At 42.8% G+C, this 23,033-nt stretch overlaps 1 protein-coding gene across 1 annotated transcript in view; it reads left to right on the forward strand.

Annotated features, from left to right (window-relative positions):
• Nucleotides 1–21,811, forward strand: part of SPRED2 (sprouty related EVH1 domain containing 2) — a 65,971-nt gene extending 44,160 nt beyond the window's left edge. The window contains exons 5-6 of the mRNA XM_049801003.1: nt 17,793–17,942; nt 18,360–21,811. Of these exons, the coding sequence (XP_049656960.1) occupies nt 17,793–17,942; nt 18,360–19,010 (801 nt within the window). The 3' untranslated portion in view covers nt 19,011–21,811. The remainder of the gene's footprint in view (nt 1–17,792; nt 17,943–18,359) is intronic.
• Nucleotides 21,812–23,033: the final 1,222 nt, after the last annotated feature.

Genomic DNA, 23,033 nt, shown 5'->3' on the forward strand with positions numbered 1-23,033 from the left:
ACCTCAGCTGCGTTTGGCACCTTGTTGGGATCCAGGGAGACATTCACACCTCAAGTTGTGCCCTGCCTGGCAGCGCTCTCCACATGTTGTGTGATCTCCAGAGTGTGAGAGGGACTTCACTGATGGTGGTAGCTTGCATGGTGCTGTTGGTCAAGCTGTCACATCAGGGCAGGTATGTTGTCATACTCCAAAAATAAGGCTTTAGGAGCATCTTCCTCCCCATTACTTCTTGTTTGCTTTCCTGGGATGAAGTTTGTCCTTCTCCTGCAGTCCTTAAGCTCTTTGAAGCTCTCAACTTCCTGTTTATCTGGTAGGTGGTGGTGGAGTATGAAGTCTGCATAAGCCAGAAATAACAGCATGAGCCCTCCTGAAGCATGGAGGGCTTTTAGTCTGGGAGAAATTGATAGGGCTGTGATATGTTTTATTATTAACCTTCTGTTTCATTCTTTCTTTGCACTTCTTTTTGACTTGTGTATCATAGTCCATTTGGTCATCCTTGCACACAGAACTTCTTTACAACTTTCCTATAAACTCTTTTCCCCAGCCACAGCAGTGAATTTTTTGGGTTTGGGTTTTTTTTGTTTCCACTCTGTTTTAAAGAGAAAGTACATTTGTTCTTTTTTACTTCCTAAGGTAGTTATTAAAATCTTCACAGTCCTCCCCCTCTCCCACACATGCATGAATAAACTTAACTGCGTGTGGCAGAATTTTCAAAAGCATCTGCATGATTGAGTCATTTAATCAGTCATTTACCCATCTCTGAAAATCCCAGTCGTCACTGCTGCACTGCTGCCTCAAATATTTGGCCTGAGGTCCTGCCTCTCCTTGAAGATGTTTCAATCTGTTAAACCACAGTGGTCCAAAAGTTCGCATTTCTTATGCTGTTTTGCAGACAGCCACCCCAACTTTATCTTGCACGTCAGCACTGATGCTTGCACCAATGTAATGGTACCGGCTTTAAAACAGCCACCCTCCTTACATAGAAGCACTGACCCTGATAACAACTGTTGGATATTGATTGACACAGGGCTTTTATACTGTCCCTGATCTTGTTAACTTCAGTACCACTCCATGGGATGATTACTTTGGGCATGTTTTTGTGTGTGCAACTCGTACATCATCCATTTTGTTTATTCATCAGCCAGGGTGCAACCCTTCTGGGCATCCAGCAAGTTATTTACATGGGAAAGAGAAGGTTTGCCCCAGAGGTAGAGCTCTCCCTCAGGCTATGATCTTGCGTGTCTTAATGGAGGATCATTTTCTTGTACTAGAAGGTGGGGGTTTTGGTTTTAAGGGGGTGAATTATATGCAGCTGTGGACACATGAGCATTTGCTTGGGAAGCATCGCTGGTGTCAGTAGCCTTATCTCCTCCCATTACTGTAACTTGCAGTGCCAAGACCATAACCTGGGAAGCAGTACCTTGCACCATCCCTACGGCGTATGCTTTTCATCCATTGTTCTGAAGCATGGGTTGTATCTTTAAAAAGGGGACTTTGCCATCTAATAATTTTCCTGTGGATTAGACCTACAGCAACTAGACAAATCAATACAAATCTCTGTTCTGAAATGCATACCTAAGAGGGCAGAAAGCAAAAGTATATAGAAATAAATGTCACTGACTTGAGGGGAATATGCTTATTTCTTAAATGAAATCTCCATTTAGAAGTTTTAACAATATGTAGTTGTGTTTCTTTAATTCCAGATTCTCAGTAGAGCCCATAAATGTTTTCCATATGTTAGCAAATAAATTTCTCCTGTCTTGTACATTATAAATCATCCTCTCAAGAGATGCAATCTGAGTAAGACTAGCCATCCGTTCTGTCTCCACTGGGGGAAACATTGTCTTTGCAATGGTCTGAGATTGTTCTGTTTGTCTTCATCCATCCAGCCTGCATCTTCAGCCTTCTTTAATTAACATTCATTTCAGAAATAATGTTTAATAAGGACTGAATATGTTCTGTAATTCCTCAGCTACAGATTTTGCCATATAATTGAGTTCTTGTGCAAAATTTTTTCCTTAATCTACACTTTTACTTTCAATTGCAGATAACAATCCCACATGACCATGAAGTGAAAAATGTGAATTGAGTCCAAGGAAAGAAAGGTCAATGTCTTCCAGAGTCTGCAGAGTGCCTGAAATGGTCTCTTTTAGCAACCCGTCTGAAAAAGCAGAGGTGTTCGTGCTGAAACCTTATGACTGGTTCAGCTGAAATGCTGCGCATGTGTTTTTCAGATAAATCTACAGCCCTGTGCCTGCTTTAGTGCTAAAGAAAAGACACCCACTGGCAGGAGGAGCAACAGCTCCCATGTTAGTTCTGGTTTGTGAACCTAAAAATGGACTGCAGTCCCCTTCTGGGTTAATGGGAATATGAGGGAGAAAACAACAAAACCCAACCTTACTAAGTTTTATATGTATGTTACAATCATAGCTGTTTCATATAATCAATAATAATTTTTAAAAATCCTAGGTTTTGTTCAAAATGAAACTTGCAGAATTTTGCAGGTAGAGCAGGCACAATCTGGAGGTGCATGGCCAAGCTACAGAGTTGCGTTTCAAGACACGTAGACTCAATCCATTGCTTCTCTTGCAGACTCCTGGCTAAAAGCCTGTTTGCCTCAGTTCCTCAACGACAAGACAGGGAAAATATTCTCCAGCTTCACTAAGGTGATGTGGACAGATCTTGCTACCGCCACTTTTCTTCTTTGCGCAGGGTCCTGGTGCTAGGATTCACACTGGGCTTCCAGCAGAAGTCTTCAGACTCATGTTTTCACTACAAAGTTGTGTGTTTTGTGTAATCCTGTGCCACTCGTGCCTTTTTTTCAGTATGAACATGTACTCCTGTGCTTGGGGATGTTCGAGTTGGGAAGTTTGTTATGTGGCTTGGATGCTGCTCACAGTCGTTTGAGACAGACACAATTACCCATTCTGTGCTGTAGTGGTGCAGATTGTGGCAGATGTTAATGTTACAGTCCTCCTTGCATCTCTTCTGGTTTCCTAATTAAAAAACCAGATTTCTCCCTGCTGCCTTTCCATGAAACCTTTTCCCTACTTTTATCTCCCATGTGGGCTTCAAGTGTGTTACAGCCTCAGTATTAAAATTTATAAGATTTATGTTAGTTAGATAAACACTAAATCTAATTTTTCTTGCTGGCTTGGTCATTTCACATTCAGATAGTTCTTTTAAAGAACGACTGTAGCTCTTTTTCTTTAAAGTAGACATGTAGAAACCCAGTCCAATTCCTTTGGAATATATTTGTAAGTTCCGTGTGATGCTGGAGCATCTCTTGTCCCACCCCTCCATGGAAAATGATGTTGCCGAGAGTAGAGAAGCACTGAGTTGCAAGATTTATTTCTTTCACAAGTTGTGCTCAGGGATTGAGGAGCAGCAAGAGCCTGCAATTTCCTTTCTCTTAAAGCTAAGATAAAGTAACAGAAAGGAAAAATGCCTTTTGGAGGAGCAGAGCTCTTTATGGGGGTGGTGGGGTGCGGTGCTTAGGTTGTCACCCCAAGCAAATCCACCTTGTTTGCTCTGTGAGGCCGAGCAAAGCAATTAGAGGATTGTCACAGTGATAGGACTAGATGGCCTTACCTATGTTATTCTTGCTCAGCAGCCAGCTGTGCTGTGCATGTACAGTCGAAGGGTTCACTGCTGCTAGCCACATCCTCTGATGTCTGGATTTTGGGCTTGCATTGTAAACCACAGCTATTCTAATTCAGTTAAAAGAAAAAAAAGTACTTGCCAAGAAGAGAGAATTCACACATAGAAACCAGCAGGCTCAAATCCCTCCCTCAAAATTAAAAAAAAAAAAAAAAAAAAAAAAAGCCTTTCCTGGCTTTGAGCAATGAACTGGACTAAGATTTATTCATGTTTTTTTATAGTTGGGTGTCTCAAGTTATATGCAGTGCTCTGGGCATCCCCGTCCTACACTTCAGCAGTCAGTGCAACACCAACTTAGCAATTGCTTGTCATGTCTGAACATGGCTTTTGCTCTTTGCACTTCAGTGCTGTGAAATTTGCCTTGATTTGTTCCAGCAGGCTGACTACTGAGGTAGTCCTGGAGTCTGAAGTCACTGGTTTACCTGTTGTTTGTTTTGGTTTGTGTTTTTTTTTTCCTTCCTCCCGTTAATACCAGGGTGTATAAGCTTCTTGGTGAAATTCTTCCTGCTTTTATGCCAGGGTTCAGGAGGCAGGAGAGATGCCGCTGCAATAGTGAAAAGGTTCTGAATATCCAGCTCTTTTAAGGCTATCTTCTTTTTTTTTTTTCCTTTTATTCCTTGTCTTTCTTCAGGTTAACTTTGCCCACAACAAATTCATGCCACTCAGTGGGAATGGATAATGATGCTCAGAGATTTTTCAGTAGGGAAAGTGGAGTGGAAAGTTTTCCTCTGGCTTTCAGGTTTTTTATAGTGTTGCGTTTCTCCCTTTCCTTCAGGACCTCCTGTTTCTTTTAAGTGATGCTGGAAATTAACCCATTTATTTTCTTACTCTTTCTACCAATACGAGCAAGCTATACTCACTGATAATTGAATGCAATTGTCACTGCGACGGAGGTAGCACTGCTGTCATCTGGGATGTCAGCTGCTCTTTTCTTTAAGTCCTTCAAAACTGTAGCGGCAATTACTGTCTACTTCAGCCTATAGATTGCCCTTGCTTGCTCACAGCCTGTCATCTGGACAGGAGGAAATATGAAAATTACTGTGGTGTGGAGGTGCACAGAACATAAAATCTATTTATTCTTGTGTATATCACAGATTCACAAGATGTAAGTGAAGTGCAGAGCTAAGGGGAACTGATAGGAGAGAGAGCTGTGGGGTAGATTTGAAGCATTATTTGCTTTCTTTAAAAGAAGGGAGGGCGAAGTAGAGGTCTTGCACAATTTATATGTTGCTTTGTTGTATTTATCATTATTTTTTTGCTTTCGGGTCAATCTCTGGTGGGCAAAGCAGGCTTTTCTTGCTGCAGATCAGGAATGTACAGTTTAACAGAATTCCCAAATGCACTGAACTTCAGTTACTTTGGCACTGTTTCAGTCTAAGGCTTTCAAACAGTAAAACCTTCTCTTTTTTTTTTTTTTTTTTTTCTCCTTTTTTAAACCAAACTATCAGTCTGGTTGTCTTACCCCACACAGTCTTCAAAATCCTGAGTCCCTGGCAAGGACAGGATCACCCAACCAGTACTGCAGCGCTTCCCAAGGGTCCGGCAGTCACCGCTGCGCTGGCAGGGAGACGATGGGAACATGGTCGGAAATTTGGTCAGTCACAGGTACCCGTGTGCACTTCGTGGAGGAGGCAGAAAAGTGTTTGCTGTCACAAAACCAGACCCGAAAGAAAGGATGTGATTTTTTTTTTTATTATTATTTTTTTCACATTAGCCCAAATATGGGAAGCGGTCCTTTCCTGCAAATATCAGCCTACTAAGAGCTTGGGGCGTTTGGGGTGTCTGTGTGAAGACAAGGCAAGGAGCGTGCATTGTTCAGTAACAAATTATTAAAGCAGAAAATACCTGTATTGCTATCAGATCTTCCAAGTCTCGCTGTCATGTAGGTTTTATGTAGCTAATTATAGCAACGACTTGCATGTGTTGAGCTACTTTGCTGAGGGTAAGCAATTTCTCTTCTCACAATTCTTCCTCTCAAGACCATTTTTGTAGTGTGTTTTCTGGCTCTGTACTGTTCCCACATACAAATACAGTTGGCCCTGTGCTGGGATTGGGATATATCCTGCAGGAAACTGAAATTTGATCTTCTGCTGTGATGGAAGTTTCCTTATAGCTGTATCTTGCCAGAACTTGTAAGTGTTGTAATTTGTGTACCAGTTAAGTATCGAGTTTTATTCAGTTTGCCCCAGCAGTGCAAAAGAGATTTTTATTAGGTTTTTTTCTTTCTTTCTCTTTTTAACACCTGTTTGCCCCTTTCCCTGTGCTTAAATGATGATATGGTAGCATATTTTAGTGTGCCAGCTCTTTTGGTTTCATATTGTCTTTAATTGTTTTGTTATGTATAACCACACTTGCATTCATTTAAGTAATCTTCAGATGACTGAAAGCCTGTTTTCTTGTAATATGCAGTCACCTGAGGCTTTGGGATGAGAAGTGTCACCAGCAAACCTGCCTGTAGGATTCCTTGTCCAAAGGTGAATTGACTGCTGCTTCCCTAGCTGTAGTTTCTAGCTGATGAATTTGTGATCTGAGTGCATTGTAGCACCATTTCTTACTTGCAATCAGCTAGCTGCATGTTTGTCTTCTGAAAAAAATAATGTGGCTGTGTAGTAATGTACTTAAACTACATGATGAGTTAAAGCATGAAGCTGTGAGTGCGTTCCCTTTTAATTCATCTGGAGCTCAATGCTTTAGTGCATTTGTGTGCTTAAGGCACAAATGTGTCAGAAACAAAACACAGCCAAGATGAAATTGCCCTTTCTTAATGTACAGTCAAATGGGGGGGGGGGGGGAAGAGATTTTTTTTCTTCTTCTTTCACTCTTTTGAAGGATTATTTTTTAACCTGGATCAGGTTATTGGTTGGACTTAGTGCATGGCCCTGCAGGCAATAGCAGCAGCCCAGGTAAAGGGGGGATGCAGCATGGTGAGCATCCAGAGGTGGAGCTGGAATTGCTGGCAGCCAATGAAGCCATCCCTGGGACCCCTTGCTGAAGGTGGGCTTTGCTATTCCTTCCCAAAAGCAGTCACTGTGCCCCTTGCTGTTTCCCTTGCGTAGCTCTGATCCCTTGCCCTCAGCCAGGAGGAACATTTGCAAGTACAGCTCGTCTTTTCTGTGTTTGCAGCGCAGTGGTTTTGCCTACCTCAGCTTGTCAACAGAGCTTTGCAGGCTGGGTTTGTGGCCTTCTCATTTTGGCCTTGCTTTTGTTCAGCTGTGGTTCCCTGGGCATTTCTTCAGCATTATGTAAGGGGGACCTGATTTGAGGCAAGATGCCTGTGAAAGCAAGTTATTTTCCAGCCAGCTCTGTTCTCCCTACCTTGCTTTTGCAGCATAGGCATGCCAAGAGCAGAGCTGGCGTGGGGGAGCGGGAATGGGGTTGCAGGGGTTATTTTAACATCGTGTATGAAACCACAGCCGAGGGATACAACTTGATTGATGCATTGTTAGCCTCAAAGCCACTAAGAGCCAGCAGAGCGGAGAGGGGCTCCTGCCATCACCCTTTTACCAGCATAGCTGACCCCGCGCTGAGCCAGCCTGGGGAAGTGAACCAAAAACTAGCCCTATAAAAGAAAGCAAATACTTTTCCGGTGGTTTAGCTCCTTGAGTCAGCTCAGTGTAGGGCTGGAGAAGCAGAAGTGCTGGCTCAAGGGAAACCGTAAGCACGGCTGGCTAAGCGGGCGGCAAAAATCCTCAGCCACCCTGCTAATACTCATCGTGTCACCTTCTGCAAGACTGCTTCACTGGAGACCTTTGCTGTGCTTGTGCCAATGGTACAAGTAAGGTGGTTCTTGCACTCGGGCTGAGCCAGGCTTAGTATTTATGGCATTTTCCTCATTCATGTTGCTACTGTGAAATTTATCCTTCAGTTGAGACAAGGAGACAAGATAGCTGAGGCAGTGTCGATGGGGGTGTGTTATGGCCAAATGTTATGCTTTTATCTTGAAAATACATAGTTGATATTACTATTGTTTTCCATTAGGTTCCTTCTTTAATCTGGTCTATATAGTTAGCCTTTGAAGCATACAGTCTTTTCTTTCAGCCTTGGGGTGCTTGAAAATTTCACAAAGACAGAAAATGGCCTTTTCCATTATTTTAATATGGAGCCTAAGGAAGTTGCTTTCAGCAAGCAGCTGTATTTGTAATCTGCAACTTATCTGACTGCTGTGTTCGAACAAAACGCTTTGTGCCAGGGCACTCGTAGGAGGAGGCACCGGGGACGTGGGCTGGATTTGAGGTGTCTTGCCCAGCCCTGGACACCACCTCTGAAGGTGACAGGCAGAGCAGACCCCGCGCGGGGTGTAAACACAGTTGGAAAGAGGCAGTCTTGGCCAGGGGGACAGAGTGATGATTGACAACTTCCCGTGCCGTGGCAGAAAGGATTAGGGAATTGCCGCCCAGCACATGACCCGGCAGCGCTGGTGGGGCCAGAGGGATGTGGGTCTGGAGTGAGCTGGCAAAGCTGTGCTCGGCCCCAGCATCCCAGCATCTCCGCATAATTTAGAGGGGGGAAAGCATTTGGCTCCTGGTGCAGAGCTGGAGCATCCGTCTTGGCAGTGATGTGAAGGAGTCGGAACTGCAGGGCAAATGACTATCTTGCCATGCTGTTCATGAGAGACCCTGTAATTTCCACGTGCTGTTTAAACGCTGGCAAGTCTGGTTTGAATCTGTTGTCTCATGTAACAGGTAGAAAAGAAAAAAAACAAAACACAAAGAGTTCAGGCCACTTGGAGTGTGCACCCGAGTTTTGCCAATCTAACCATAATTTGGTTGCATCCTCCTAGATGGTGGGGTGGGGTGGGGGGGGGCAGTTCTTTTTTTGGAGGGTTTGGAAAGGAAAAGGAGGAGTTTGGTAAAGCTAAACAATGAAACGTGCTTTTACATGAGGCTTCAAGAATGATTTTTCTTTAAAGTGGCAGGCCCCCCCTTTCAAGAAAAAAAGAAAACCAACCTTCTGACTGACAAAATACTGCAGGATGTTGTTCCCTCTACCCCCAGGCATGTGTTTGGTAGTAACTGAGGATGAACAACAGAATACAAGCATCCGGAGTCAAAATGGACCTCTGCCCAGTACAGAAATACATTATAAACAACTGCATCTAAATAGCCCTGTTTCATTCCCTCACCTGCCCTGATGTGTTTTGCCAAAGGTCTGCTCACCTCTCATCTCGTAAATATTTTATGAAAATTAAATCAGAAGTGATTATAGGAAGCAGTTCATCTGTCTCTGGTTCTGTCTGCAAAAGGATAAGGGAAGGCAGAAGTAAATGAGTACCATTGCATTTTTAAGCAGACCCTGACATATTTGCAGTGCATGTGAAGAGGGTATTTTAAAAGTTTGTATCAGCTGTTGTATTCTATTTTGGTGATGAATTCCAGCTAAAATAACATGGATGCTCATGACTGTGTGAATAAATGACCCCTAACTGACTTTTTAAAATATGCTGCCAGCCTGCTGTAGGAAGTTTGCATTTAACTTTTTTCCCCTCTATTTGTAACCTGGTGTATTATACAGAAGGAGCACACTGCTGAATTTAGAGGCTGAAGTGTTGAATTTGTACAAAGCAAAGACATTAATGATTGATTGAGTGCACCAATTCTTTTAGCTTAGCTAATCTGATTTTCATTAGCATTTTTTCTCTCCACCCCCCCCCCCCCCCCTTGAAAATTTCTATATAGAAGAGCTGAGATTCAGTGGTGAGTTACGTGAAGCCATCTGTTCCCAGCTGCGCTCAGCAGCAGCGCAGGCTCTTCCCATCCCCGTGCACGTCCAGTGTTGTAACAACCCCCAGCTGAGCTTCGCTCCTTTAGTTCCTACCATCCCCACCCGTCATCTGAAAGGAAAGCTTTTCAGCAGCATTGGATGTGCTAAAATTCCCTGTTAGAATCTTAAAATTAGGAGCTAGCACTTTCCAAATTAATTGTGGCTATGCTGATGACAAGCAAGTCAAAGACAGAAGACTTTAAAGTGGAGCTGGCACCCACCTCCCTCTCCAGACCCCACTGTCTCTGCCCCCTGCTTTGCTTGGAGACCCTCCTGTGCCATCAGGGGACAACCTTCTACGGGTGATCAGCTGGCATCAGGGAGCTGATACAAAAATGCTTTTGGGCTGGATTCCTGTGGTTCTCCCACTCAAGCATGTGCACAGAGCAGGTGATGGGACCGGTGGGAGGGAGAAGCAGGGACCATCGCCTCCCCACAGCAGTATGGACCTTGGTGGCTGTCTCTCATGGCTTTAGCAGAGGACAGCTGTGGTAACGTGGCTAATATTACTTGTTAGAGGAGGGAGGCTTTGCTAATCTTTGCAGAGCTGTACGAACACAAATATTGGGCAGCTGATCATCCTGACAATGCTGTAGTCTGTACCAAGATGTCATTTCCACGGCATAAACAGATTAACGGAGCCCTTTATGCGAAAAGGAAAAGCCTGCCTCTGTCCCTAGATGGTTTTAAGCAATTGGTTGGTTTCAACACTTCCCAGGTTTAGGTAAAAAGATCCTGCTGAAGCAATGTAGCTCATCTCAGCATGGAGAAATCCAATCAGGCCACAGGAAGGAGGAGTTACAGGAATGAAGAAGGAAACCTAGGAGTCCTGGTAAGGAGACACTCTCCAGATTGATGAGGGCATGAGCGCCTCATGAGTAGGCAGAGCCATCCCACTCTTGCCACTTCTACCTACGGTGGGATTGCTGTGCTGCCTGGGGAGCAGCTGCAGTAACTGGGGCTTGTGGTTTGAGGTTGTTTTTCCTTATAAGAACCTGATGCACAGACTTTTCCTTCTATTGAAGCAGTGCTGTAGCCCAGTGGTGCAGTACAGGCAAGGTGAGGGGTGTCATATGGGAAGGAAATGGTGTGTGGACCCACTCACAGCCTCTGGTCCTGGGCTGAGTCCAAGCAAAATGGGGTACTGTCTTCAGTCCTCCTCTGACTTCTGCAGGCGTTTCTCTTTGTATCTGTGCAGATGCCTGCTTTTGCAGAGATGTGTCTGACACCTTGTATCACTGGCAAGTAGTGAAACAGGGAAGTCTCACTGAGGTTTCCCCCTTACCACATCTGAGTCTTTGCCGTATCATTTAACCATGTCTGATTCTCATATTCTTTTTACTCCTCAAAGTGAGCTGTTAAGCCACATCTGTGGTCCATGCAGAACTGACTGATGATGCCAGAAGCAGGTTTAGCATTAGCTTGACGGAGATGATCTTGTGCATCAAATTCTTGTAAATGTTGCCTAAGTTTTGACTTAAGACAGCAAAGCTACCAGCATCCTTCTGGCACTAAAAGCTATAACCACAAAACTTAAAAATAAAAAAAGTAGCAGTAAAACTAGCTAGCTTTCTGTACTTTATATTGGTATTTGTGTAAGTGGTGACTAGGAAACAGTCCAAACATTTGAGAAACTATAGCCCTGTTCTGGTTTTAGAAAAATCTGAATCCATGCTTATTGTTATGGTTGTGTGCAGCCAATTTGTCTTTGAACTGTACTGGGGTATAATCTAACATGAAGCTTTTCCTTCAGACTCTCTGCTAGGGGGAATAGAAGTAGATTCAGCTCCAGCGGTCCTCAGCAGATGAAAGTGTCAAAAAGTTTCAAAAATGTATCAAAGCAATTTTTTTCAATACAATTTTTGTCTTGTCTTTAGTGATAGGAAACAAACAGAAATTTGACAAAAGCATTTTCTTCTGTGGCTTTATCTTGCCATGACAAATTAAAAGCTTGTGCTCAGGAGACAAGAGTCTCAAATCTTAAGAGATTTTTCACACTGAACCTTTTTCTTAATACTTAGATAATCTAAGCCCCCTTTGAAGTGGGCTGTCCTGTGTATACAGGGCACACTTAGAGGTGGATGGAAAATGTCAACTGTTTCCTCTTCTAATTTTCTTGAAAAGAGAGGAAAAGGCATTTTGAGACAAAAATTAGGATTTTTGCTGTTCCCCTCTTTGTGAAATTCAAAAGTGCTATATTTCTTTAGGCTTTAAAAAAAAAAAGTTGGATGGGAAAGGAAGGACTTGTTATGGCAAGATTAAGCTGAGGGAGTTCTGGGAGACTATATTTTATCTTAATTTCTTTGGAGAGGTGGAAGTTTCTTTGCCATGTGTCCGAAATAACTCTCAGACTTCCTCTTTGTGAAGTTCATAAACAGTGGAGACTCTGCAGATAAACTTCAGATTGACGCTTAGCTTGGTATTGCTCGCTTGCTGTGTACCGTTTCACGGACTTTATCATTTTTCCTTTCTGTATTGATAGCACAGCTGTGTTTTCCCTTATTCCAGTGAATGAAAAGGGCCAAGTGAAGAAGAGCTGGCTTATGCCAGGTCTCCTAAGGGATTGCACCTGGGCAGAGCACACAAACAAAGGGCTCCAGCTGCCTGCAGGGAGCTCATTGTGTGGGTCTCGGCCGGAGGTGGTCAGGCTGCGGTTGGAGGGAGGATGCAGCTTTCTTGGCTGTCGTTTTTCCAGGCTTATCCTCAAGCCATGAATAGGTGAGGGTGCTGGGTTTCTTCTCCTGGGGACGATGGGCACGTCTTTTCACATGACGAGATGGTGATGGGCTCCTCTTTAACATGTCTAGGCTTCCTGAAGTGAACACAGGAGCCACTATGAGGAGGTTTGGCTGTTGCAGAAGGCTGCCTTGGTAAAGATGAGACCTTGAGCCCCCATCAAGTTTTGTGTTTCCATGCTGCATGTTGACAGTCCTCCTCAGATATGGGTGATGCAGTGAGCGGGCTTGCACAGCCGTGGGAGCTGAGCAAAGGGGAGCATGGCAGTAGACAGCAGGTTGGTTTGTAGAGGGCTTGTGCTTTGCAAAGGCCAAGCTGACATGGGTTTTCGATTCCTTTAGGACCATTACTTGCAAAACTACTTGTTAACATCATGATGCTTCTATTCCCCCTTGTCCTTACCACCTCATGTAACCGTTAAAATCCTAGAAGGAGAAGAAAAACGTTGTCTTGCTTGACCCACAGTTATTTTTGACAGCAAACTTGCAAATGCTTTAGCTAGCTGAGAGCACTTCTGGAAGTTACAAGTGACAGCTCCATAATTTCCCTCTGACAACTGATTTCTGACAAGCTGCTGCAGATTGTATTGCTTCATAATTTTGAGACAAACCTTCTGTTTTGTAGTCACCCTTGGATGTTGCATGAACCTATTCTGTAAAGCCATTAAAGGCAAGGTGATCAGTCCAGTTCAGGAGCCGGAAAAGACTTCTTTTTCTCATTGGTTTTGATAATAGATGCTTATCTCACAATATTACTTAGGCACCTGATTAGCTGGCCATTCTTGTGTAACAAATCCATTTCAATGAGAAGTAAACTACAGTAAATTATTAACATAATCTTCTTTACTAATGACTAGGGTTTTTTTAATTTAATGAGTCACTTCTGAAAGTCTGAGGGGGAAACAGGGACACTTTTTTTTGTGATGATCACAGTGCAATCATTTCCATGTAGAAGCCTGGTGTTGTTTCTCAAAACAGCCATATCAAACATGCGATATGTGTGCTCACTCAGATATGTACTGCTCACTTGCAAAAGGAAATGTGTTGCACAGGTTTTATAAAATTACTATTATGGTCATGATTAATGATTTTGTTATCCAGGCAGTGAAACCACAAGACTTTGCGACCGCCATAGCAATAGCAAAGCTCTAGTACGTGCGGTACAAATTTCTCTAATTAAGTATTTGAGGGCATGTTGAAACAGAGTTTCTTACCAGACTCCCTGTTCCAATAACTTCAGTTTTGGGTTCATTTCTCTTATGTGGCTACTGGGCATGTTTTCAATAGTTTCCCCTCAGAAACAAATACTGGAGCTGGACTGATTTCAACAGGCTTTAGAGGAAGACAGTGTTTCTCTGACAGACCAGTGACTCAATGGTTTGGGACATGTTTTTCCATCAGTGAAATAGCCTGACTCTGGACACTATGTCCTTTCTAGATACATTCCTGTAGGCAAGTGTGTCGTATTTGGCTGACCTGCAACAACCCTCTCATGTCTCCCCCCTCCACCATCCTCCCCAAAATTTTCACTGCTATGTTGGTGGTAGAAAATCCCAGCCAAGACCCAGTCTTGTCATGGGGAACATAAGTTGTTCCCTGCTTCCACTGACAAAGTCTTGCCATCATTTGTTTGTAGTGGTATTTGGCTGAAGATGAGAATGCCTTTTCTTTGACAATGTGCTTGATTTTTGCCAGTCACCAAGTCCAGGTTCACTCCCAGTGGAGTGGTACTGAGAGAACAGTATGCTTTTGAAGGCCTGAGCATCATCATGCCTTTGATCCTCAATCACTTAGTTTCCTCTGAGGTTTTCTGTGTGGCTTTTTGAACCACGTTTTAACTATGGGCTCTGTCAGAAGTACCTCTTTCTGTTTGAATCTTACCCAAGCCTATTCCAGTGAATGCCTTGAAGTCCTCTGAGGAATACCAGAAGAATAATCTCTTCCTACTCACGTTCCCATGGGACTCACGATTCAATACTACTTCTCTTCCCGTGTTCACAGTCCTTTCCATCATCTCTTTTCCAGAATGGAGAGACCCAGGCTATTTAGTTAGTTGTTGTTGAGAAACCAACCCCTGTCCTCGATTTTCCTGACCATGGCTCTGTGAGTTTGCAATGGTGACAGTACCCTTATGGACACAGGATGGAGGGGAGGCCAGCACTGCAGACTGGGGAAGCACAGCAGATACATGCAATGCCTTGATGATCATCTTTGTTGATGCTGCTTTTTTTTTTTTTTTTTTAAATCTGTTGCTGAGCCACCAACCTGACACTGTCACAGGGCTGTCTGTTTTAACCCCAAGATCTCTTTCTTGAGCAGCAATAGCTGGCTCAGAGTGCATCATTGTACCTGTCAGATCAAGGTGTCTCTGTCACTTTCCACTTTAGGGATAAAATTTTGTATAGTTTTTTTTGGTTTTTTGGTTTTTTTTGTTTATTCATCCAGTCTCTCAGCATTAGGAGATTCTTAAGCAAGTTTTCAGGATCAGCTTTCATTTTTACTCCCTTGAATAACTTCAGTTTCATCAGAAAACTGTGTCATCTTGTTCACCTCTCTCTTCAGATCATTGATGACTATGCTCACCAGCACAGGGGAGGAGCCTGTGGGGTTCATTGGTGACCTTCTGCTTGGAAGGGAGGTATTTCCTACCTTTTTTTCCCCAATCTTCAAACCATTCATTCCTATGTGTCGAGAGCCTTCTCTCTTCTGCAGAAGTTTGAAGCTTTGATGGGGGACCTTGTTGGAAAGTAACAGTGCTATCCCAGCCAATGGTCAGCAAGGTAACCCTGCAGATGCTGCGTTTGTCAACCAGTTGCCTTTAGTGTCACCAACCAGGAGGCAGCATGAACTTTTTTTACAGATGAGTGAGCAGAGACCTACTCTCAGATAGCTTGCTTTCTCCCTTTCTGGGCGCTTAGGTTAAGTGTTTGTGTTGGCAAACCGCCCCTCTAATCTGAGGACATTGAACGTGGAAATGCAGCAATTTTTACTAAGGTGAAAGCAAAGGCCAGAGGCACAGCCTCTCTGGTATGCTGCAAACAGGTTTTGTAGCCATGTCAACACATGTGGAAGAGAGGCTCAGTTGCCCTGCTGGGTCTGAAGGAGAATAAGGTGTGGAGGAAAGCAAGGGTAGATAAGAATCAGGAAAGATAAAAATCACTACAGCCTCTTTTCCAATTGCCTATTGCAGAAATACTGCCTTCCCCAAGAGGCAGCAAATAGCATGCTGCTTGGAGGGCTGGTTATAGCTCCCAGCTGCCCCACTGAGATTATCTAGCAGTTATATCCAGTTTGGGATTTTTATTTTCATCTAGGAGGGTAAGGGGGTTGCAGGCCAGTATGTGCAAACTCCTCCAGTTGGGTAATTTTCCCAGGCTTTGTTATTTTGACCATGAGCACCTGTGACGTTTTCGGAGCATAATACACAAAAGGCTTGCCCCAGCAGGGCTCAGCCGTGGTTCCAGTGAAGGTGAAGGGTCCTGCTGGCTGGCACGGCACCGTGTTAAGGCCCTGCCTTCTTTTTGGTTCATGTCAGTCAAAGTTTAACTTTGAGAGCATGCTGCAGGCTGAAGCTGCCTGGACTATGGGGTGTGTGCCTTTCTGTTGTTGTTCTGAGAAGCTTAAATTACAGCTTGGCATCTGGGCCTGCACTGCATACTGCAGTACCTGCAAAAAGGTACTCGTATGAGGTGGCAGTTGTAACTAAATCCTAATTTTTCTCAGGTTTTCCAGATAGGTTGGAAGCTTAATGTTGTTACAAAGTACTTGCTTGTAGAAGCTGCTCATTTTCTTTTGAAATGTCCCCAAAACATGCTAGATATTGTAGGACCTGAAGTTACAAGCACGAGAATTAGCTTTGAAGGGTTTAAACCCCAGATTTGAAGTGCCTTTGTCTAGTAAGTTACAAAGACTGGGCTGAAGAAACCACTTTTTAAAAAGAGCCTGAATATCAGTGCAGTTACATTTTAGAGGTGTTGTTAACCATCTTAAGAGTTGTTCTGCTTCTAGGTACTTGTTTAAAAAAACCCAACCAAAACAAACACATGCCATTAAAACTCTGTTCCTAATGGGTGGGTCAGCCCTTCAAAACTCATCCTGCTTGTTGTACTTCTCAGATAACCCAGCCTGGCTTTACATCATACTGCAAAGAGATCTGTATATTTGCTTTCAACAAAGTAAGTTGGGCATTCAGTGCTTTTAAGTGCTATACAGGTTGAAGAGGATCAACACCTATTTTGTGTTGTAATACTTTAAGGTGTGCTTACCTTTGGACAGAGTCTTGCAGAGTGCTGTTTTCAGAATAAACAAATGCCCACAATGAATGTTCTTGTATTCTTGGAGTAAGAGACGTGTCTAGTACGATTCATTGGAAAATAATATTTAAAGACTGCATTCTTGACAAGGAGAGAAGGCTTTTCAGGTAAAACCAGTCTTCTCCCACTACCGATACAACTTTTTTCCTCCACTCTTGAGGTTGTGTCTCTGACTAAATGTTGTGGCAAATGGAAACCTTTCCCTTGGACTTGTCATAGGTGCAGCACAGCTTGTTAGTTGGGAGGGGGATGGAGATTTTTCTTAGTTCAAAGCACCAATATTTTTGGCACGTGCAGTGTTACAGCTCTTCTGATCATTGCGCGTGGAGGCTCATTTTTCCTGCTCCTGATCTGTTCGCGCACTTAACAGCTGTCCTCTGATATTCATGGTAATATGAAAAAGCCCAAGCAATCTATAAAAAGAATTAATCAGCAAAATCCTGAATGTCTAGAAATTGTATGGAAACTATTTTAGCCAAGGAAGGGCTATGGTGAGAGGATAGCTAAGACTGGTGCACCACTGTGTTTCTCCAGGATGTGAAATACATATATTAAGAAGCTGCGGGTATTGACAACAGCATGTTATTGTGTGATATTTCACCCTTTCATGATCATTGTTGTGTAATGATGCAACTAGTTAACCTAAAGAAAGTGCTCACCATGAGCCAGGAATGTATAAAAACACAAGCAACATTCATTGCACACTAGAGATTAGTGACAAACCGAGGGGAAAAAAAACCCCTGAAGTTTTTAAAGGAAAGCTGATTATTCAAGTAGCCTGTGATGAACTGGAATTTGGTGAGTGTTTGGAGAAGAACGTGTAAAGGAGTTTTTGGCTTAATGGGACGCCTACAGGTTAATGAAGTTGCCAGTATTTTTGTAGCCTGGGTAACTAGTGGGGTACAGCCTGGACACACTGATGCTTTGTCTGAGTCTGCCCATGGGACTTACATGATTGCATCATTTGACGGAGTTTAACTTTGCTCTTCAGAGTTAGCTTCTAGTGTGAACGCTCATCATCATGCAATGCCCAGTATAACAAATAACATGCCAAGTGAATACGAGTGGTGTTGGTGAATATGTCATGGGTAGGCTGTGGCATATTATTTTTCCATGTGTGTGGCGACAGCTTTTATGGCCTGGCAACAGATCTGCCTCTTTCAAGTATTTTAATGTGAAACTTTATGAAGCTGCCTGCTGTCAGGTGTTGCCAATATTGCAGGTGTGCGTAAAGTCAGTGAGTGGCAAAACATCTCTTTTAATACCGTGTGCAGTAACAGCTGAATGTATGATGATTTTTTTCCCTCCTTTCCATTTAAAACAGAATGCTACCGATAGCTCCTCTAACTCCTCTCAAAAAAGGGAACAGCCTGTGCGAAGTCTGGCTTCTCCTGCATCCTGCGAACATCGAAGAATTTGCACTCGTGGACACCTTCATGACCATTATAGCTCTGACCACTACCATCTAGAACAAGTAAGATTTCTTCCCAGTGTGGCCACCTAAAGGGCTGTCTCCTATAGCTAAGACTGGTGTTTGGATTCCCCCCAACATCCTTGAAAGACCCCCCTTCCTTTCTCTCCCTTTCCTTCTCAGTTAGCTTTAAATGTCTTCGAGTTATTTAAAAAAAAAAAAAAAAAAGTTTTTACACTGTGATTTAATGTGTTATGTTGTACCATGTGCACACAGACCATTGTAGGTCTGTGACAGTTGTACTCATTCCTGAGGCAAAGGCTGAAATTCTGTGATGGGTCACAGTGAAGGGCATACAAAAAAGAAAAGACAAAAATTGTTAAATACTAGCTTTTCTCTGCTTAGGAAACAGTGATTGCTGATAGCAAAGTGAGCTTATTTATCCTTTCTCCCTCTTTGTCTCCATCCCTACTTCCACAGTCAGTACCGCGATCCTACCGGCACGTCAACTTTCCAGATGATGATGAGGAGATAGTGCGCATCAATCCTCGGGAAAAGATTTGGATGACTGGATACGAGGACTATCGCCATGCCCCAGCACGAGGAAAGAACTTTGATCCTGATGACATGGACTCCTACGTACGTTTTGCCAAAAGTGAGGCCTCAAAACACGAATACACTTATCCTTATGTAGACAACTCGGACTTTGACCTGGGTGAAGATATCAAGGGTGCTGTGATAAAGACTCAACCTGTCAAATTCAAGCCCAGGCGGAAGGAAGATGGTGAGAGGTCGCGGTGCGTGTACTGCAGGGACATGTTCAACCATGAGGAGAACAAACGAGGTCAATGCCAGGATGCTCCAGACCGTGTCAAGACTTGCATCCATCGAGTGAGCTGTATGTGGTGCGCAGACACTATGCTCTATCACTGTATGTCCGATCCAGAAGGAGACTATACAGATCCTTGCTCATGCGACACCAGTGATGAAATGTTTTGCCTCCGGTGGATGGCCCTTATCGCCTTGTCTTTCATTGCTCCATGTATGTGCTGTTACTTGCCGCTTCGGGCTTGTTACCACTGTGGGGTCATGTGCAGGTGCTGTGGTGGAAAACACAAAGCTGCTGGATGACTACAGATGCATTCAAAGTGTTACGTTTTTCCTGTAGTTGAAGGAACACGTTGGTTTTGGAGCATTGAGATCTCTCATTTTGATGCAGCCACTGTGCCCAACAGCATCCAGTTCGGATCACTTTGCATTCGGTCGTCTGGGGCTCACACTGCATTGATTTGCTCATCAAGTGTTCTAATTAACTAACCTACAGCATAGACTTTTGTATTATTAATCTGTAATCAAAACAAGACTGTCTTGTACATGTTTGGTTTTTTGGTTTTGTTTTGGTTTTTTTTCAGTTAAAATGAGTTTGAGAAAAGAACTGCTTTAAAAGGTGGTGGATTGTAGAACATCTCCAGGTTGTGTCTGTCTTGCCTCTGCTTGTGTGGTACCATCAGCGTGTTAGCAAGCTTTGGCATTTCTAGAAACGGGATGGTGTAGTGAGTGAAATATCACTTGGAAGATATTTTAACTTGCCATCGAGTTATTGCGTGTGTATAGAAGGTGTGCTAGTAACAAACTTGTACCACAACACAGTATTTCTGTCACTAGTTTTCTTTGGGGTTTTTGTTCTGTTTTCTAAAGCAAAAATAGCCATCTAAGCTGCAGTTTCTCTTCTAGAGTCCATCGTCATTTCCTTCAGCAAACAAATTATTTCTCTGTTCATAAAGCTCCATGAACAGAAAGCAAGGTTCAGTTACCATAGTCACATAACCATTGAGAATCTGGTAGTTCTCCTTACCTGTAATCATTTCAGACCACTACTTGAAAGGGAAACTTAAATTTTAGGGTTTTCTTTTTTCCCTAAATAACATCGGAAAAATAAAACTGTATTTTCAGAGTTCTGCCCAAAAGAAAGGGAACTTCTTCATTAGCCAGCCATGTAATGATCTGTGAATGAAACACTAAGGTTCCAGATGAGGAAAATTGTTGTTATGCAAAGAATTACTAACAATGCAACGTCAAGAGCACTATTATGGCAATTCTGGGGAAATGCTGCATTAAGTGGTGGATTATATGGAAAATTGTGTGTGTGTGTGTGTTCGTTTTCTGTATAATACATGAGCATGAGAACATACGCATCCACGGTAGAAACTACATTTAGCAATCTAAACAGGTATTTAAAGTCAAAAGCCAGGATGTTAACCACCACTTCCATTTCCTGACCTGCGGTCCCAATCCTCCAGATGCTTACACATGTTTTGATGTATTGTGCATGCATCCAGCATTTCTGTGAGTCTGTGTGTAGGATTAAGCATGTGAGTCTTTGCAGGAGCCAGACCAAAGCGTCTTCCTGGCTTTCCCCTCCCCAGTTCACCACCCAGATTTATCAAGTGGATGCATAAGGTGCATACAGCAGGATAAGATTAATTTTTTTATTTTTTTTAAATGTCATGTTGTCTTGTGTACAAGGCTTGTAATTAGCTTGGAAAAAGAGTATTTTTCTAATATATTACAAGGAATAGCCAAATAATTTTTATTAAAAAAAAAAATTTAGCGCAGTGAGCTCTAACTAGCATAGTACAATCTGAATACTTTGAGGCAGCTAGGGATTGGCTTGTCAAAGCTGGCACTGCTGTTCCTGCCATAATTTCTTTCTGCAGTAAATTGCCAGTGGGTGCATGTCCTTTCCCTCCCTCTATTGCACATTGACATCAGTCTTAAAAGAGAGGAATTTTTTTTTCTTTTAAATTAATTTGCCAAATAAATGTAAAAGGAATGCTTGCCATTCTTTCTTGGTGGAATGTCCCAACAGTTCCTCTGAGAGTTAATCACAGCTTTTTAGTCAACCATGAATTAAGTATGCAATGTGCTTATACACTATAGAGTTTGGTAGGTTTAATTCGTAGCAGTTGCTGGGGATTTTTTCAGTTGGGGAAAAAAAAAAAAAGAAAAGAATGATAGTGGAAAAGGGATGGAGTGTTACACTCTGGGTGATGTGTCTGGGTTTGCTGAATGAAATATAAATATTTTGTGCCTAATAGCAGTTGACAAATCTCTCAATGGTGTCTAGTAAACGTCAAGCCAGCCTCGGAAAAAAAAAAAATAATGGAACAACCTTTTCCTTTTATTTCTGTTCTCAAAGTTGTTTCATGTAAACAAACATCTGTAAGATCTTCTCTCTATAAAGCACAACACTACAAAAAGATCTTACAGCTTTTTGTCCGGTCTTGAAGTGCCCCTATTTATTTAAGTAAAGTAGACATACTCCAAGCCTTTCTGTATGTCTGGAAATAAAAGTTTTTACAAAAAAAAAAAAAAAAAATCCCTCTTTTTTTTTTTTTCTTTTTCTTCCCCTCCTCCTTTCTCCCTCTTCTCTTGGGTTTTTTGAATACTTGTAGATTTTGCTGCGTGTGTTATTTGGTTTGTGAAGGCAGTGGTGTAAGGGCACAATGACAGAAATGGGTGTTTTTTGTAAATATATCTCCTTAATTTCCACACTGCTGCTGAACAGTGTGTAGCGTTCTCCCAGTCAGCTTTGCAATACTGACATCAATCATTTGAGAGAAATTATTCAGATTTTATTTTTGTATCTGTGGTAACAAAACATTAACCAAATTTTTTTTTTCTGTTGTGGAACGGTTTTTTGGTTTGTTTTTTTCCAAGCTATTGCTCACGTTAACAAATTAAAGTGCCTGAAGCCTCATCATTATTGTATCTATATACTAAAAGTTAAAACCCTGTTGTATTGATTTTTATAAGCCTTTTTACCTCTGTGTAAAAAAAAATTATATATACAAGTGTATGATGTACATTTTAGTTCTTAACTTCTTTTTTTATTGTTTCTAATATGTATGATCAGTGTAGCTATTGCTTTAAAATGTACCATGTAAATATAAATACATCATATCAAAATGACACTGTTTATTGTTATTCAGCTGGCTGGAAAAGGAAGGGAAAAATAAACGGTGCCAGGAAACACGGGGCCATTGCTGCAGCTACCTCCCCACAACCTTAGGGTTTTCTGAGGAAAAAAATTGATTTATTTTACATTTTTCAGTGGTGAATGCTGCTAGCCTCAGGCATGGGCCATACTTGCCCAGACACAGCAGGGAGCATGGGGGCAGGTGGTTTTTAGGTGGTTTTCAGGTGTTTCACACATTTCTGGGGGAGGACACTCCTGGGAGCAGCCTGGCCTGGTGGCCCTGTGCCCCAGGAGGCCCCAGCGGCCATGACAGTGGCCGAGATGCCCCTTTTGCTCTCCCTTCTCTTCTCCCTGGGCCCTCATGCACTGCTTTGGGCTGGGCTTAATGCACCACAGGGATGTTTTCATTTTATTTTGTTTCACCCAAGCAGAACTGCCCCAAAGAAAAGGGGAAAGCAGAGAGAAAGGCCAACAGACATGGCTGCCGAGCGAGGGCCACCTTGCTTTTTGAGAGGGCGCGCAGTGGGAGTTTGTAGGGCTGGCTGGATGCTGCTGCCACTGAAGAGGGACACCTGGGGCAGCTGTCAGTGCCATTCCCTCTCGGAGAGGTTTAACGTGGAAGATGGAGGAGGATTAGCCCAGTTAAAATGGACACCAGGCTGTGGCCTATCAACTGAAGAAACTGGAGGAAAACCAGTGAGTATATCTGAATTTTTACAGTTATTTCCAGGGTGAGCTAGTCAGGCCAACACCATGCCCTTCTGAAAAAGCCCAGTTTTACTCTGTAGGTAAAGTGATAACACAACCAAGCCCTTGTTCCTTTTTTTTCCTATGTGCTGCTGCTTATTTCGCTGCTGAATAACTAAGGTGCCTCAAGCAGCATGTAAGAGCCGAGGCAATGAGCACAAGCGCCAAACCATACATGTCCTCAGATAAAAGGTTTGCTCCCTGCAGCGGTGGTGCTTTGCGTCATCTGCACCACCCAGCACACAGGATGATGTGCCAGTTGCATAAATAACTTCAACAGTTTGTCACAGCTTTGCTGAGATCCTGAGTCCACATTTATCTTTTTATTGGTTTGTATTTGTATTCATGTATTTCTAGAAATATTATATGCTTATATAAACCTAGATTTCTGTTTACATTCATGATACAAGTGTATATTTGTCAGAAAT

Source organism: Accipiter gentilis, chromosome 5 (assembly GCF_929443795.1).
Source record: "Accipiter gentilis chromosome 5, bAccGen1.1, whole genome shotgun sequence".
Taxonomy (NCBI): domain Eukaryota; kingdom Metazoa; phylum Chordata; class Aves; order Accipitriformes; family Accipitridae; genus Astur; species Astur gentilis.